Here is a 16,551-nt window from a genome sequence, read left to right as displayed (position 1 = left end):
ATCCAACATCAAAGTTACACAACCCCTGATCAAGGCAAGGCAAGTTTTTGTCAATCAAGTCTGATGGTTTTCAAGAGACCATAGATTGATGTAAAAGCTCCAGTTTTCTGTTGAAAGTGGCGGTCTGACAGCAAGGTAGTGAAAGCTGTGAAAATAAGCTACGTATAGTGTACACTTGATATAGATTTTTTATTTTTATGTGGCTGAAATATGTTTTGTTGTTGCCCACGTCCACCACAGCAGTACGATGCTTAGCTTCTGTGTTGGTCCTCCTGTCTGCCTCTCTAAACTAGAGGTAACTGCCATCTACTGAAGGTAACACACTGACTATGGATCAGGACCTCATACAACCACACTTCAAATTACCCGAACTAACCCTTTAAGGATAGAGTGGTGAAGATTGTGAAGCCCTTTGGGGCAAATTTGTAATTCTGGGCTGAATAAAAATTAAATAAAACTTGGGTTTTTATGACTGTGTGGGTCCTCACGTGAGTGTGTGTGTGTGTGTGTGTCTGTGTGTATGTATATATAGATGTATTACCAGATGATAATGCAGCAGTAGGCGGTGCAGCGATGACTCTTGGTGATGAGCTGTCGTCAATGTAGAAGTGAGCTGTCTGAAAACAGGTCCTGCAGATAAAACACACACAGACATAAAAAAATACAAAAAAATCAGAATTTATTTTGATGGAAAAATATAGCTATCTAACGATTATCAGCGCAGAGTGAAAACATAATAACAGAAATGTTGGAATTCACAAAATTAATTAAAGCAAAAGAAAAAATTATCGTATAGAAAACTTCTCCTAGTTTGTTTGTGTGGAAATTCAAAATGTCTAGCTCTCTATATATGTATCTGTATTGTATTGTCACATCAGCCTGCATGCTTCAGATTCAGCTGAAAGGCAGAAGATGCTTTTGTTTTCATGTGACGCTGCGTTGGCCCAGATTTTGGAGAATACATGGTAATCTTCCCAAAAAACACAGGAAAAAAAGGATGTTCTGTTAATCCGTGACAAGTTTTTAAACGGATGAGATCGCCTCTGATGAACCTGTGCTGTCTCAGCCAGAAATGCTCATGAGGGATTATCACCGACAAAAAGAAACAAAACAAAACAGTAAAAGGGTTGAGCTCAGAGATTAAAGACGTGTTTTGGAGGAAACAAATTGTTATCCTCTCACAGAGTCTTTTCCATTGATTTGTCAAGTCCCACAGACATCTAGGCCTCCACAGATTGTCAGGCTCTTACTTCAGTTTTGTTGTATTGTTTTATCAAAAGATAAGACAGAGCTGCAGGCCTCGGTTTCCCTTTATGTAAAGAACAATGCTTGAACTGGTTCAGAAGACAATATATAATTTACATAAAGTTTAAGTTTTTGTGTAGCTCAACAGACAGAATGAAGGCTCTTTAATGTAGAGAGTATCATGAATCTATGACGTCTTTACTAATATTGACATTGTTTGTTGTGCCTGCTTATAAACTATTACAGTAACTAATTTCCATCTCATATTCCTCTTTAAGGTGACTATAAAATGTGCTGTAAAATAGAATTTTGGTTAACTTTGGCACAGGGTTCATTCATGTGCTGAGTTAAATAAGTCACTAAATAAATAAATGGCACAAAAATGCAAAAATAAAATTAAAATAATTGACTGGTGATTTTTTTAAATTTACATGGCCTAACTATTTCTTGTCTTCTTCTTATTTCTCTTTCTCTCTCTCCTGGTCTTCTTCTTCTTCTTCTCTCACATAAAAACACTGGTGCACCAACAATAGTAGTCCACGGTAATTCACTCCTTTTGTGCTTTTTTTATTTGCATCATTGTTGTTGTTTAATTTGCAGCGGTGTTTCTTTTTATTTGCGGCAATGGCGGGTCCCAGGCACTGTATAAAACTGACCTTGTATGTCATTTTTTGCCTTAAAAATCACGCATGGTTTGAACCGTCCTGAAGATTAGGAAAATGGAGCAGAAAATTACATGATTTCATAAATGTTTTAATCAAACTTACACAGCAGCTTTATATATATTGTAACAAAATGCAGTGGAAATGTAATTTTATTGATAGAAAGCTAGACTTCCTTTGGATTTGTCCCATGAGTGACTTCAAAGACCTGAATGGCTCAGACAGATCAGTGTTGTTAGCTGTTAGCACCAGCTTGAGCTAATATACTGTGATGTCAGATAAGCTGCTGACTTTGTTCAGAAGTGAAATTTCCTCATGGTGACACAGTTCATCTTCCGACAGACGTTTATTTGATATTGTGAGACACGATTATCGGTCAAAAGATGTAACTCTGCTGCTGTTCACTGGCCAACATAGTGTAATTAACTGAGACTGAAATGACTTCATCTGATTATATTGATGTAGGCTGTAAAAAGAAGCAAGAACAGCAGCTGCTCATTAACAAACACACACGTCTAGTATTTCAAGTTTGTTTGGCACTGAACACGTTCACTATCTGTCTTCTCTGAATGAAGTTTGCCTGCACAAAATTCTAATTAATCTGCAGTGACTTTTCTAGAAATAATCCTTTTGTTGTAACATATAAACCCTAAACTAATTTCTCTTAGTCCTGGACTCGCTTTGCATCGCTCAGCTTGTTATAAACTTCAACCAAAATCCCTTCAAACTGCTTGACCTCAAAAGCACAGCAGCAGTGCCCAAATGAGCACCGTGTCGTCGGGACGGAGTGAAAAAGGACACAACACCGGCAGGATTAGTGCAATTTGGCCTCCTGCAGCTCACCCTACAAGACACTGACACGATTCCTTCTGTCCAACATAATCAGACGGATGTCCTTTTCTATCCCCCGACCCTCTCTGGTAGCTCTCTGCTGAGTGGACGCTCACAGTTCTGCAGCCAAGGTACATCCTTCACTGAGGATTAATCCCCCTGCTCCTCAGATTATTACAAGCTTAGCACTGCTCAATCTTGGAGATACAACAAGCAGAGCGAAAACAAGAACAATATGGTGAGTCTTCGGCCTGGCAAATACAGTCTGGGGGAAAAAAATATGTCTAAAAGTGTTTGACAGCATGTCCTTGATTGGATTTCTGAAGTTGGTTATTTCACAGTCTGAGTGGGCAGCAGGGTTTTTTCTTCCCGTAGAGCCAAAGATGTTTTCAGAACAAAAAGAAAAGAAACTTCTGGGTTTATGCCCTAAAATAAATGTACTTTTAAACTATTCTCAAAGAAACTTTTGTTTGTTCCAAATCCAGTATTTCATACATTTCACTCAAAAACAAACAAAAAAAAAAACAGCATCTCTCAAGGTCAACTGAGAGAGGGGAATAAAGGACACTCTGTCAAAAGCGAGTGGCGGTGACGGCTGAAAGGCTTCTTTCAGTCTGCCAGCCGCATCAACAGCACGACACAGGAGGTATTGTTTGTGAAGGGGCTGCTGGTGAACAAACACACACACACACACACACACACACCGACACACAAATAAAAACACTTGGCACAATGTAAGATAAAGATTGAGCTCATGTTTGAGGAGATTCAGTCTTCTGGCAAAAGTGTCCACTTCACTTCCCCTCCCCCTACACTATACGACATATGATGGGGTTGAGCTTTGACTTGGATTGGCTGTGTGTGTTTTGAAAAACACTGGACAGTCTATTCAGACTGGCTCATACAGAAATGACTAATAACAATGCAGAAAAGAGGATGTAAATATTTTGTTTGTTTCATGCATTAATGTTTTCTAATTATGTGCAGTGATCATTTGTGGGTTTGGAACAAAAAAGAAAAGTGGAAATGTTACACTGAAAATATATGATATATAAATAAATAAAATTGAACTGTACTGACAGTTATAGAGACAGTGGAAGAGAATTTGAGGAGAGAGAGACAGGGAATGAAATGTGGGAAAGAGCCACAGGTCGGATTCGAACCCTGGGCTACCGCGGCAAGGACTGAGCCTTTGTACGTGGGGCGGTTGGTCTACTGAACTGAGCTAAATGACACCCCTTGAATTGTTTGTTTGTTTTTTTACATGAAAATGTAAATGTAAATTTCAATGTAAATGTTTCACTCAGTGAAAATGTAAATGTAAATTTCAATGTAAATGTTTCACTCAGTGGACATTTCATCTTCCATCATGTTTACAAAGCAGCTGTGTACATTTCAGTTCAGTGATGTATAGGTTCAAGAGGCATCATAGATAGAACTTTTTGGTCATGTTATTTCATCTATAATTCATAAAATGAACATTATTCTGACACCCTGAAGAGTTGCTTTTATTACCGACATTTTTATGTACCTAGATTGAATCATGCCAAACGTTGTTCACTGCTGGCTGTAAAGAGAAAGACGCTCAAACTGTTATGTTTGACAATAACAGTTTTATCATTTCTATATGTCAGGATAGTGTGTCTTGTTGTGGACTTTTTCTGCTTTCTAATTGTCAAAACAATCAAATAAATTCAGTTTTAAGTATTGCAGCAGTACTGACCTCCAGTAGATGAGGATACTGATGAGGACGATCAGGCCGAAGACAGTAAGGGTGGAGATGACGGCCAGAGGAACCACAGCCTTCCTCTCTCTCTCCCTTATCGAACCAACTCTCGACTCATGGCTGCTGTTACTGGCATCTGAAGAGAAAGAACAGGCAAGGACAGAAACTTAAAAAACAGTATGGTGAGAAAAGAAGTCAGAGCCATCACCAGTACTGGAGATTCACTATTACTGAGGAGAAGCTGCTCTGGATGTAGAAATATAATTCATTAAACTTAAATGATTTGAATTCATTCTACATTTCAATGATTTTAGTGAAACTGATCATATTTTATGGAGGAAATGTTTTCTGGTTTTCCCTTTGGCTGCTCTGCCGCAACTCTCTGTGATTTATAGAGTGTCCTGGTGGACAGTAAAGTAAACTGCTGCAAGCTATAGCTGCTGTAAGCAAACGTTAGTTCACTTAATTAGCCATGCTGCCCAAAGTGTGAGCTCAGAGTAAGTGTGATGCCAGAACAGGAGCAGCCTAAGAAGAGGCAGAGAGGACAGAGGTGAAGAGACCCAATGGGACGCTGATGGAGGAAGCTAAGACGAAAGATTGAGACAGTGACCGAGCAAATATCTACTGGAAAAGACTACATCTGGGACTGACTTTTAGTCGTTGGCGAGAGCTTCATGTAATAAAAGGCTGAAAGACAGACAAAGCTGTCAACTCGCTCATTTTTGAAAGTAATCATAACAAATGTAAGTGTATAATTGTCCATATTTACAACAGTGGTATTGCACTCTGAAACTCAGGGTGCTAAATCATAAACAAAAATACCAAATCTTACATGACGTTTCTTTAATGAATCCTAATTTCCTGTCTTGTTAAATCAATTTAGATATTCAACAATCTTTACAAGCAACTGCAGAAGTACTCCTACTTTACTGTTTCAACTGACAACCTAATTAATGACTTATTTTTCTGTTCATTGGCATTAATAAAGTTTACAGCAGTTCAGCAGTTATTATTATAGTTTGGCACTTAAAAAATAGATATATATATATATTTTGTTTTCAATCTTTTTTCTCTTTCTTGAGTTTTTATTCATTTTTAATATTAAGACATCAAATATATGTACCAATGCCTCTTCATATTATTATTAATACGACAAAGTTCACAAAATTCACAAAAACATCAAACTCAAGACATTTCCTGTAGTCATTTACTATTCTAATTTTAATTTTTATTCAGTTAACTGAAACATTTCCCCCCGGCTAGTTCTAGTTTCTATTAACTATAATAACCTTGTTTGGTAAGAGAGCGCTCAGCATCATAGTACCAGTTTGCTTCTCTTATGCCTATTTTGTGGTGGTCCCAACAAAGTGGAACCAAACACACCACAGCATATTGGAGGCAACAGGACAATGACTGTATTTTAACACAACCAATAAGCTAATTTCTGCCTCCAGAGCAGCTTGACCTCCTTAAACTGTTTGCAGAACTAAAACTCCAACATTCAGATGTTTAATAACTACTTCAGAAAGAAACATGACCTGTATTAACAACCCAGCACTGAAAAATGATACAGAACCATTCACACTCCCCCACCTGCAGCACTAAACTCATCACATTCAAACCATCTGCCAAACCACTTGAAAGGAACACAGAGAGGCACAAGGGCTCATAATAAAAAGTCCATCACTGATCAAACAAGAACACATTCATCCAATTGGAGTCAATCAAGCAGCATAATTATAACTATGACTAATGTGAAAATAAAGCCTGAGGGCTTAACCTGACCTCACTAAGATGCGTCTGCTGAATCCTTCCTTTATCATCTGATAACCACTGAGGAAACCACTAGTATGGATTAGCCTTGACTGTGAGGCTGTGGATACAGTGGATATAAAAAGTCCACACAACCTTATTAAATTGTAGGTTGAAATATTAAGACAGAAATAAGAACAATGTAAATGTTTCAAGTTCAATGTGATCTTCCAACGAACAACAAAAAAATAGTTAATTATTTCAACATTTGAAATTAAAAAATGTATAAGTCGGAACAACCTTTCATAATAGGTTCTCTAGCTGCTTTCAAGGTTTCATTTCATTCAATGAAAGTCGTTCTGATTATAACCAGATTACATTCATCTTCTGCTATTGGATTTGCAATAATATTTTGGGGTTGCATCCTACTGGGAGAGCCATGGTCTACAATGAGTTACCAAAGAAACTGCAAGGTCTAAATGTATCAATTAGGAGAGGAATATAAAAGAATACAGAAGGCATCTGATGTACCTTGGAGCAGTGTCAAAATAATCATCAATAAGTGGAGTAAATGTGGCACCACAGACAATACAAAGATCAGGGCGACCCACCAACGATTGATGAGAGGGAGAGGAGAAAACTTATCAGAGAGGCTACAAAGAGGCCACTGAAGGAACTACAGGAATTTGTGGCAGGTCACTCATTGCATGTGACCACTATCTCTTGTATGTCCTTGGCTATTGGGTAGTGTGGTAAGATGGAAACTCTTTCTTACAAAAAGGAACCCTCTGAATTATTCCAAAAAATGCATTTGGTTGCCCCAAACCATGTGAGGAAAATTTGATTTGAACTTTTCAGCTTTAATTTTAAAAGATATGTTTGACACAGAGCAAATACAGCTCATTATGCAAGGCACATCACACTGACTGTGAAGGTGTGGAAGCATCATGCATTGGGGCTGCTTCTCTTCAGATGGGTCAGGGGCTTTTGTCAATATAGACGGGATAAGGAATAGCTCCAAATGTGAAGATGACTGTGGTCATATTTTTGTAGTCTGCTGTGTTGTTGCTTGTGTTTTTTTGTTGTCAATTTCACATGTAAATAGGGAAGTACCATCCCCGGGAGATGATTAGTGGAATGATTCCAGGCCCTAGCCCGTGATTGGCTGCAGCTGGGAACCACCTGACATATAAGGAGCCAAAATGGCAGCTGTCGTGTGGACAACCAGCACTTCCTCATCCTCCTCCTCCTCCTCTCCCAACCAGCCACACATCTTTTTGTGAAGTCCTAGAAGTTCTAGATTGGAAGTAGGTTTTGTTTGAATAGTAGGGGTGGACTGCCATTTTGAGTTTATTTTGTTTTCTCCTGTTTTGTTAGTTAGGGGGCTAAGTCTATTGTCATTTGTTTTCTAAGTTAAGTGATTTATTTTCCAGATAGAATTGTTCTGGTTGTTGTTTTGGCCTTGGTCCACCCTGATGCTGATACCATAGTTATAGTTGTACAATATTTTGGCATTAAACCTCCTGCTGAAATCTGAAGATGAGGATATTTTCAAGATTCCAAAATATGACAATGAACCAAAGCATGCATCCAAGTCAACCAAGGGATGTCTTTAAAGAAGGAGAATCAAAGTCTTGGAATGGCCCATTCAAAGCCGAGACCTCAATCTCATCAAAAACACGTGGAATGATCTAAAGAGAGCTGCACACAATGGATCCCATCACAATTTGAAGGAACTTTTTTTTTGCAGAGAAACGTGGGATAAAATTCCAAAGTCTAAATGTGTTAAAGACTTAATCACAAACACTGCTGCTTGCGTTGGACTTGCTGCTATTGAATGTAAAACATCTTTCTACCTGTTTCAAGTATTAGTTGGGAAGACAGGGGCAATTGGGGTGCTGTAGTTTTTTTATTCATTTATTTATGTAAAATGTTCCTAATAAACATTTTGTTCTCCTCTGGATTGGTTTGATGGAAGATCACATTAAAAATGTAACATTTCAATTTTTGTAAATCTCTATCTTGACATTTCAATAACCTGCAGTTCCATAAGGATGTGTAGACTTTTTTATATTCACTGTACCTCTTCTGCACAATCTGTCACAGTTCAGTTGTGAATGGCTAGGTCAGCCCTATTAACTAGTTTATAGAGAGCCTGTGGTATGCTTTATACTCTGTGCATGCTCAAAGGAAAAGCCATTCATTCAATAATCTATTTGATAGATCTTTTTGTCTGCCTCTCAAAAACCCTGGATACACTGGCAATGATAATGGGCAAAGAAAAAAAAAGGACCCGGACAGAAGAGGGAAAAGGTTATTGGTTTCCATGCAAAGACTGGAAAAACAGTGACTCAAAGACGATCTGATGAGAAGTAAAGACATACTGAAAAGATTTCAAATTAAATCATGAATATGGAGTTCTGTTACTGAACATCTGGATGTCAGAATGTCAAGGGCACAGATATGGAAATACACTAGAGAAGGTAAGATTGTATTTCAAAAAAGACCACATCTGTGTCTTTGCCTATTTTAGCCCAAAATAACCAATAAATCAGTTTTTCGAGTGACTTGGTATGTCCAAGCAGCCATTAGTTTACGCTCATTTCTGAAAGAAGTCAAATTGGTCAAACACTTCATAAATCTGCCTCTTTTGACACTATCTATCCTTAGACTGTTGGTTCAAGTTTGATACTTTAAGAGACCTAAAACTTGCTGCAGACCCTGTTATATTGTAATGCAGTTGCACAAATATACCATTTTTAAAAAACTATGCTTACTGTGCTTTAAAAGATGCTCTGACAAGCGAAATGTGTCCAAAAGCACGGCATTCATGAGCTCTGTCGCTGTAAAATGAGAAGGTTTAAGGCCAAAAAACAAGCAAATACAAACAAAGTATAACAAATAAATACATATAGTAAGAAAATTTAAAGTAGGAATTTCCTTTTTGTTGCATGTAAAAGATAGTGAAAATCCAGAGCGTCCTTGGACACAATAAATCATATCTTTTTAAAAAGTATTACAATGTATCTCTAAAGTAACTGCACAAAAACATGAAGGAAGCCATTGGTTGATTTAATGGATTTTCTGTCTGCAGCAAGTTTTGAGTCCATGAAAGTTTTTATTTTATTTTATTTTTTTAATATATATAAATTATTTAAAAATGCTGCCAGGACTGAGTTTACACACTAAGATATGGTTCTAATCTAAAAGTCAACTGGACAGCAGCACTTTGAAGTATACTTGTTATGTAAAGTCACCTGTAAGGTTTATCAGTATGAGTGCTCCCGCTGAAGATACTGCATTTTATTCAGATCATTAGATACTTCAAAACCTTAATAGTTATATATAGATTTTTGTTTTTATCTATTTACTAAAGATTTGAAGCTCTTTTTCAGACTGTACACAGTACAATGCAGTCAGAGATAAAGTAGTTGGGGTTGATGTTTGAACTCGGTTACTTTAAAGAGCTATTCTGCGCTCTGGTGGCCATGACAGGTATAACTTTTCTATATTTGACACTTCTGACTAGATAAAAAAAAAATTCTAATGCTATTGAGGATTTTGGACATTACTCTACGCACTGTAATTACAACAGAGAACGTTAACGGTATAGGATGAGTGGCCACCGTGTTGACCTACAAGGATTTCAACATTCATTGTTGCACTAGCAAGGAAATAAAAACATTTTGAGATAACAATTGCTATGCTCACTAAGTTCAGCCAGTGTAAACACACACACAATCACAGTTGGAAGTGCCAATAATTCGTTATCAATATTGTAATAATGAAAACAAATATAATTTGGTGTCATCTGACAGATTATCTACAGTATAGTATAGTATAGTATAGTTGACTTGATGTGGACCCTCTCATTTAAATATAAATAATGTTTTAACAAGGCCTTTAAACTCTAAATTTAAGCATAATTATATATTTCAAAACATGATATGTATTGCTGATAAATGTAGGTAAGTGCTCAAGTGGCTAAATAGTTTTAAAGAAATTATGCATGTGGGTGGAAATTCAGAAGTTCAGTGAAGATTTTGATAGTTTAAATTTATAAGAAGTGTTCTTCTTCACAGGTTCACAGTTGGATGATCTGCCTAAAAAAATGTCTTTTTTTTATTTATTTTTTTATCCCAAAACATTTAGGTAAAAAAGGCAGCACTCCAATGGTCATTAAAAAGTAAAAGTCACCCCTTTTTTTAAATTTAAACTAATGGACCAATAAATCCGCTGTTGTGCTTTGCTGTGAAGTCCTCATCAGAACATATGACAACTAATCAACAAACAGCATGTAAACAGTTAAACCTGTACACCTCAGAGGTGGTCTTTAAAACCAACATTAAAAAAATTATTAAACAAATTAAAAATAAAAAGTACTACTACTACTTATAATAATACACATTTATCAATTTGTAATTCTAAACAATCAAAACAAGTGGTGGCTCTTACTTTTTATCATATAGATTTTATATAATATATTTTATATTTTTAACCTAGATAGATTAATTCAGTGTAATGATATTGCACGGAGCTCTGTTATAGACCGGGAACGGGATCAGGGTGTCCCTACGAGACTCAGCAAATGCATGCTGGGTTAGGTTCCAGCTCTTCACAACACTAAAATGAATAAGTGGTTTAGAAAATGGAAGGATTTTTTTGGATGGATGATTTAAGTCTCAACGAGATGATGATGATAGTAGTGATGATGCATCATCGAAGTTAATGGATCCTGCTTGGTGAATGTAACGGGTGATGTTTAACCTTACGTGCATGAAATGTCTCACTTTCGCTTTCCCAGATAAAAAATGAAGAAATGAAAATGTAGTTTTGTTGTTGATAGATGGTGGATTAGTCATCTGTTTGATGTCCAGGACTCTTCCTGCTCCCTTGGCATTTTTCAGATGTAATGCAGTTTTTTTCCCACACGGACGGCTTTTTACCTGCGACAGGCTCCTCTTCCTCCGACTCTCTTTCTGTGCGATCGGAGATACTGAAGTCAGAGGACGTCTCGTTGTCGTACAGGCTATCACCCTGCCCTGAGCCGCTGTCCTCCTCCCCACCCAGCGACCAGGGTGAAGCCGAGGTTACCGGAGGAATGGTTGGCATCACTGTGTCTCCTACCTCCAAGGTGGTGGCACTACCACTCTCACTTTCAAAATAGAATGCTGAGGAGCGTTCATCCAAATCATCAGGGGTTTGACCTGACTCAGAGGTCGTAGATGGTGGAATGGTGCTAGTGACTTTGGTTGAATAAGGAGAAACACTCTCTCCAGAGGCTGAGGTTTGAACCCTGTCCCACTCCTGATCTACACCCTCCAGGGAGTCAGGGAACAGGGCCGAGCCAGAGGCACTGCTGCTAGTGTCTAATGCTTGCCCTTCTGGGGTAGGGCTGAAGGGGGAGGCTGAGGGGGAGGAAGAGAGTGTAGAGGTTTGTGAGTTCCCGTCTGATGCCGAGAACCAGGGATTCCTGATGGCAGACGCTGTGGCTGCAACAGAAATGGGGAGGTCACTATAGGTGACTTGGGAGTGTGAAGAGGATGATGAGGGAGAAATAGTGCTATGGGAGAGCAGAGGATCATCTAATGATAGACCATCGGAACCTGTCACAGACAGAGAGTGTAGAAGATTGTCTATAGCACCACCAGACGCCGGCGGGAAGCCAATGCTAGAGTAAGGTTCTAAACTAGCAGAATCCCAAGCTGAGGATGGCAGGGGCACATGAGGAGAGGCATGCAACCAGGATGAGGACACCGACGGCTCCAGAGAACAGCCGCACATGGAGTCCACGTCACTAGCTAATGGAAACCCATCACCGCTGACCTCAGGGAGAATAGACTCTATTGTGTTCCCCATAGCATACCTTGAGTCCTCAAACCCAGCTGAGAAAGAATGGGATAAACCTGGAGTAGTGCCAGAAAGGGTGAAGTCACTAGAGAGGAGAACTGAAGGTTGGAGGGTGGGGCTGAAAGACACTGTTGAGAGTGACGGGTCCCAGGAGGATTCAGATGGTTCGGCAGTGACAGCGATGCCAGATGGATACATTAGGAGAGGAGGGGTATCGCTAAATACTGAGGGGTCACCTGAAGAGTCCGACGAAGACCCAGACAACAAATCACCATCACTATCATTATCATTGAACCCAACACCAGGAGAGACTGGATTAGTCTCCCAACTAGACAGAGGGTGCAAGGGGTGAGGGAGGTGAGGCAAAGTAGAGGCAGAAAGCGTGGGGGTTGAAGGGGGAGCTGGGTCTTTGCTAGCCAGCATTGCGGTAGCGGCATGCTGAGAGTCCGATGCAGAGGCAGACAACACAGGCCAAGACGAGGAGGGAGGGTCATGCAGGCAGGTGAAGGGGGTGGCGTTGGGGTCCGCAGTGTCACACAGAGGGGAGGAGGCGAAAGAGGAGGAGGAGGGAGGGAGGACAAAGGGGCTCTCACCATTGGACACTGACTGCGTGGTCTGCAAGACAACGCCACTCAACCGGACAGAAGTCGTGGTAGATGAAAAATAAGGCATGCTGGGACTTGTGGGCCTACGTGGAACAGCTTCACTTGAGGAGGAAGGTTGGGAGGTTGAAGTTTCAGCCTGGATCTCTGGAAGACCTCCGGATCCAATGGACACGGCTCCATCAGTGGTGGTGTCTTCATTTATGGAACCCACTAGGCTTTGGTCTGTCTCAGCCTGGATGAAAGATGACGATGTTGTTGTGCTACTCATGTCGATGTTATGAGATCTCATTGTGGTCATGGTGGTGCTGTATGAAGAAATACTTTTACCACCTTTTGTCTCTGCACCGGTGAATGTAGGAGTAGTGGTACTACCAACATCTTCTGTTTTTACTAAGTCTTTTGGACTGATGCCTCCAAGAACTGTCTTTGTATTGGAGTACAAGGGAGTAGTGGAAGTGGAAATGAAGACTTCTTTGGTAGTTGTTGTTGTTGTAGGGACGGGCAAGGCGACATTTTCCACTGAAGTCAGCACTTTGGTTTCTGGTGACAGGGTGACCTCTGGTGGCTGTGTGGAGGTACTGTGGTGTGTTGTCTCTTCAGAATGGCTCAGGACTTGACCATACTCGGTGGACCTGACCCTGGGAACCTGATCAGTGGTGGTTTCTCTCCAACCAGATTCTGCTGTCGTACTTCTGATGCCTGGTAGAGGTAAAATACGTGATCCAGAAGTTGTGGTCTTTGGTGAGTTTGTAGGAATCCAGGCCTGATCGTAAACCTCAGTTTGGACTGGTTCATTCCAAGACAGATCAGGTTCATAGTTGCTCTGTTGATGAGAAAAATATGTATAGACAGTGATACATAACAGTGATTGTTATAAGTAAACAATGGTACTCAGTGCAAGTATTTGAAAGATATATAAAAGGTTTCCTTACGTCAGTGTCAAATTCATCTGAATCAGGATCCAGTGCATTTTCTGAAAAGAGGCACAGTGGCATCATTAGTTATGCAAAATAAGTCAATACAAGAAAGTGAAGAGAATGTCAAACTAATACTCAATTTAACTACTTTGATCTTTAAATTTCTTCTTGCTGGGTTGTATTTATGTTGATAATTAAGTCCTGAGGTTGAAAATGTACAAGAACAAGGGTCAAACAATTTGAAAACAAACTCTGGGTTGAAGTATTTCTGGATGTTTCCAAAAAATAAGAGAAACTTTAAGTTCAGTTTTGCTACATTAAACCTAAAAACTTGACAATGAAATCTGAATGTGCTGCTCTTGAAGGATGTATCTGTGTGAAATGAAAATGTGAGGAAATGGAAAAGAGGGAAAGGTTGTACACACCATCTTAAGCAGTATGTAGGTTTAAACATAACGCAAACAAACGAACACTTGCATGCAACGACACGTTTGGAAATTCATGCATCGGTTCCCCCAAAGACACAAACAAACCTAGCAAACCAAGCAAACACAGAAAACTTGTACAAAAAGCATTTGCAATTAATCATTTTTCTGTTTCATCCAGGCGAGCCATGGAAAGGAATTTGAACTGACAGCCCTGAGCTACTTTTCACAGAATTTTTTGGTATTTAAACTCCACCCGTCTGTCACCTAAGAGGAATAAAACAAACTCACAAAAAAGTTATTTGCAAATGCCACATATGTTGACCGAGCTCAGACGCACAGCACACAGCGGGCATGTCAGGGGATGGGTGGTGGTGTGGCTCTTACCTGTCTGGGGCTAAGTCATACATCATGGTGACCAGATCAAACTGGTTTGTGAAGCATGAGGTGAGGTTTTACAAGTTTAATGAACTGGGTTTGACGGAAATGACTCAGGGTTTGGTGCAAAAGGGCATAAGTGGCAAAAAACTTGAATTTATCAAAGAAAGCGATACTTCACAATGAGGAAAAACATTTGATTCGGTGTTCAAATTATTAGTTGATTAATTTCTTAGTCAATTAACAGAAAATGAACTGATTAGCACTATCATAATGAACTGTTTCAGTCAGCTCTCAAAAACGATTAACATCCCAACTTTAAACTATTACAGCTTTAAAACAGCAGAAATTTGGTTGCTTTTCATTATTTCATATACCTATGATTTAAAGTGAGGTTGTAAAATAAATCTTGGCTCCAGTAAAAGTGATATTTTATAGATTAAATGTAATGTTTCTAACTTGATCTCATTGCTGCAGTTTTTCTTTTACCACTATCTAGGCTACCAATCCTGATGTAACTATACCTAAAAATAATGTACTGAATACATATTAGCCTAGAGGCAAGAGTAAATTACAACCCTAAGTAATTATCTGCTATTATATGCAATAATAATAATAAAATAATAATAATAATAATAATTCAAAAACCATGCAAAAAACTTAAAGACTTAGTTAACTTAGAGTGAGTTAGTTGCTAGTTGTGAATTATTTAGTTGATATTAAAAATAGTTACAAGAGGCTAGAAGTACAAGAAAAAGTATAAATATGTATGCATTCATTTATATGACACAGTGATATCCTGATATGAAAAACAAGCAGAAATCTGCAGATTTAAAGCTGAAACAAGTAAACTTGGAGTCCAATCTACATAGATTATTTATTAACCAATAAATATTATCATAGATTTAATTTTCTGTTGATCAACTAATAGTTTAATTGGCTAATAATTACATCTGTAGACCACTGACGTTATAATAGATAAACATGATACAGAGTGTCACAAAAAAACTAGTAGATGTTGCAGATTATCACTCATTCATGCAAACTGACACTGAAATAGGATGCAGGGATTTTTTGTCTTTGTAACAAGATATATTAGTTTATTTAAGATAAAGTTCAGTTGAAATACAAAGTTACTATGATTATCATTCCAGTCCATGTTACACAAAATGCTGCTGCACACATGCAAACATTTCTCTTACTGTGACAGGCAGAAGGAGCGGACGCCACATAATGAAAACAAAACAAAGATGGAAACTTTGTCTTTCCATGTGACACGAAGGGACACAAGAAATGACCCCACACCAAGCATGTTCTTTCATCTTAGAAATATAGAGAGCAGATTTGAAGAGTACACAGAAAAATGTATGAAGCAGTTAAAAACAGAGAAAGACGAGTCAAACAACAGAATTGTGTGTGTGTCTGTAAATCCAAACAAAACACAAAATATATACCCCAGAGTGAAGGTAGGGAGGGCGAAGAGTGAGATAATTCAGGGTTCAGAGGGAGGATGAGTTGGAGGATGGAAATGCTTCTAAAAGAACAGAAACGTTTGACCAGACCAAGAAGATGTCGATTTTATTCCAACACTAACACTAACTCATAAAGGAATATCTCCTGAACAATATTTTGGTCTATTTTTCACTTTTGACATTAGCTAAGCTAGCAAGAGCTAAACAAGCCTGAAACTTTTCCTTTAAATTCAAATCTTGTTTTTTTGACCGCCGACATGAACATTGTCAGTTGTTAAGTGTTAAGTGTAAAGCTTTTGTTATATGACATTATTATTATTTAATGTGGAAGACCGTCTCTGACATTATGAAAAAATAAAATAAAAATGCTGGGAGTGAAATTAATAAAAATACTTATACAAAGAGACAAACATTTAAATATTTGCCATTTTAAGTCACAATTATAATATTATAAATCAAAATTTGCACTGAATAATAAATTAAAAAAATTTAGGGGTGACTGAGTTTGGAAATATATTTATTTTGAGATATTAAATCAAAATTGTGACATAGTAAGCCAACAATAACTGTCAAGATTTGATTGAGTCACATGTTTGCATTCTAAAACATTTGATTTAGTATCTCATAATTCTTTGTTTATTAATAATGTACACTTGTTTTTTTTTTAACATTGTCGGGAATGGGCTCC

The 16,551-nt window shown here is 38.3% G+C and overlaps 1 protein-coding gene across 5 annotated transcripts in view; it reads right to left on the bottom strand.

Moving 5' to 3' along the window:
• The window catches only part of ptprz1a (protein tyrosine phosphatase receptor type Z1a), an 82,781-nt gene that overhangs the window by 13,019 nt on the left and 53,211 nt on the right, over positions 1-16,551 (bottom strand). For 2 of the 5 annotated variants that reach the window (XM_019267647.2, XM_019267650.2), the window contains exons 11-15: positions 13,604-13,644; positions 11,163-13,494; positions 8,994-9,059; positions 4,462-4,600; positions 542-630 (exon numbers count right to left, since the gene is read on the bottom strand). In XM_019267647.2, coding sequence (XP_019123192.2) covers positions 542-630; positions 4,462-4,600; positions 8,994-9,059; positions 11,163-13,494; positions 13,604-13,644 — 2,667 coding nt within the window. The remainder of the gene's footprint in view (positions 1-541; positions 631-4,461; positions 4,601-8,993; positions 9,060-11,162; positions 13,495-13,603; positions 13,645-16,551) is intronic. The other 3 variants (XM_019267652.2, XM_019267651.2, XM_019267653.2) reach the window with 3 other exon arrangements.

Source organism: Larimichthys crocea, chromosome XXI (assembly GCF_000972845.2).
Source record: "Larimichthys crocea isolate SSNF chromosome XXI, L_crocea_2.0, whole genome shotgun sequence".
Taxonomy (NCBI): Eukaryota; Metazoa; Chordata; class Actinopteri; family Sciaenidae; genus Larimichthys; species Larimichthys crocea.
Note: the sequence above shows the minus strand (reverse complement) of the source record. Positions and strands in the feature narration are given on the sequence as shown.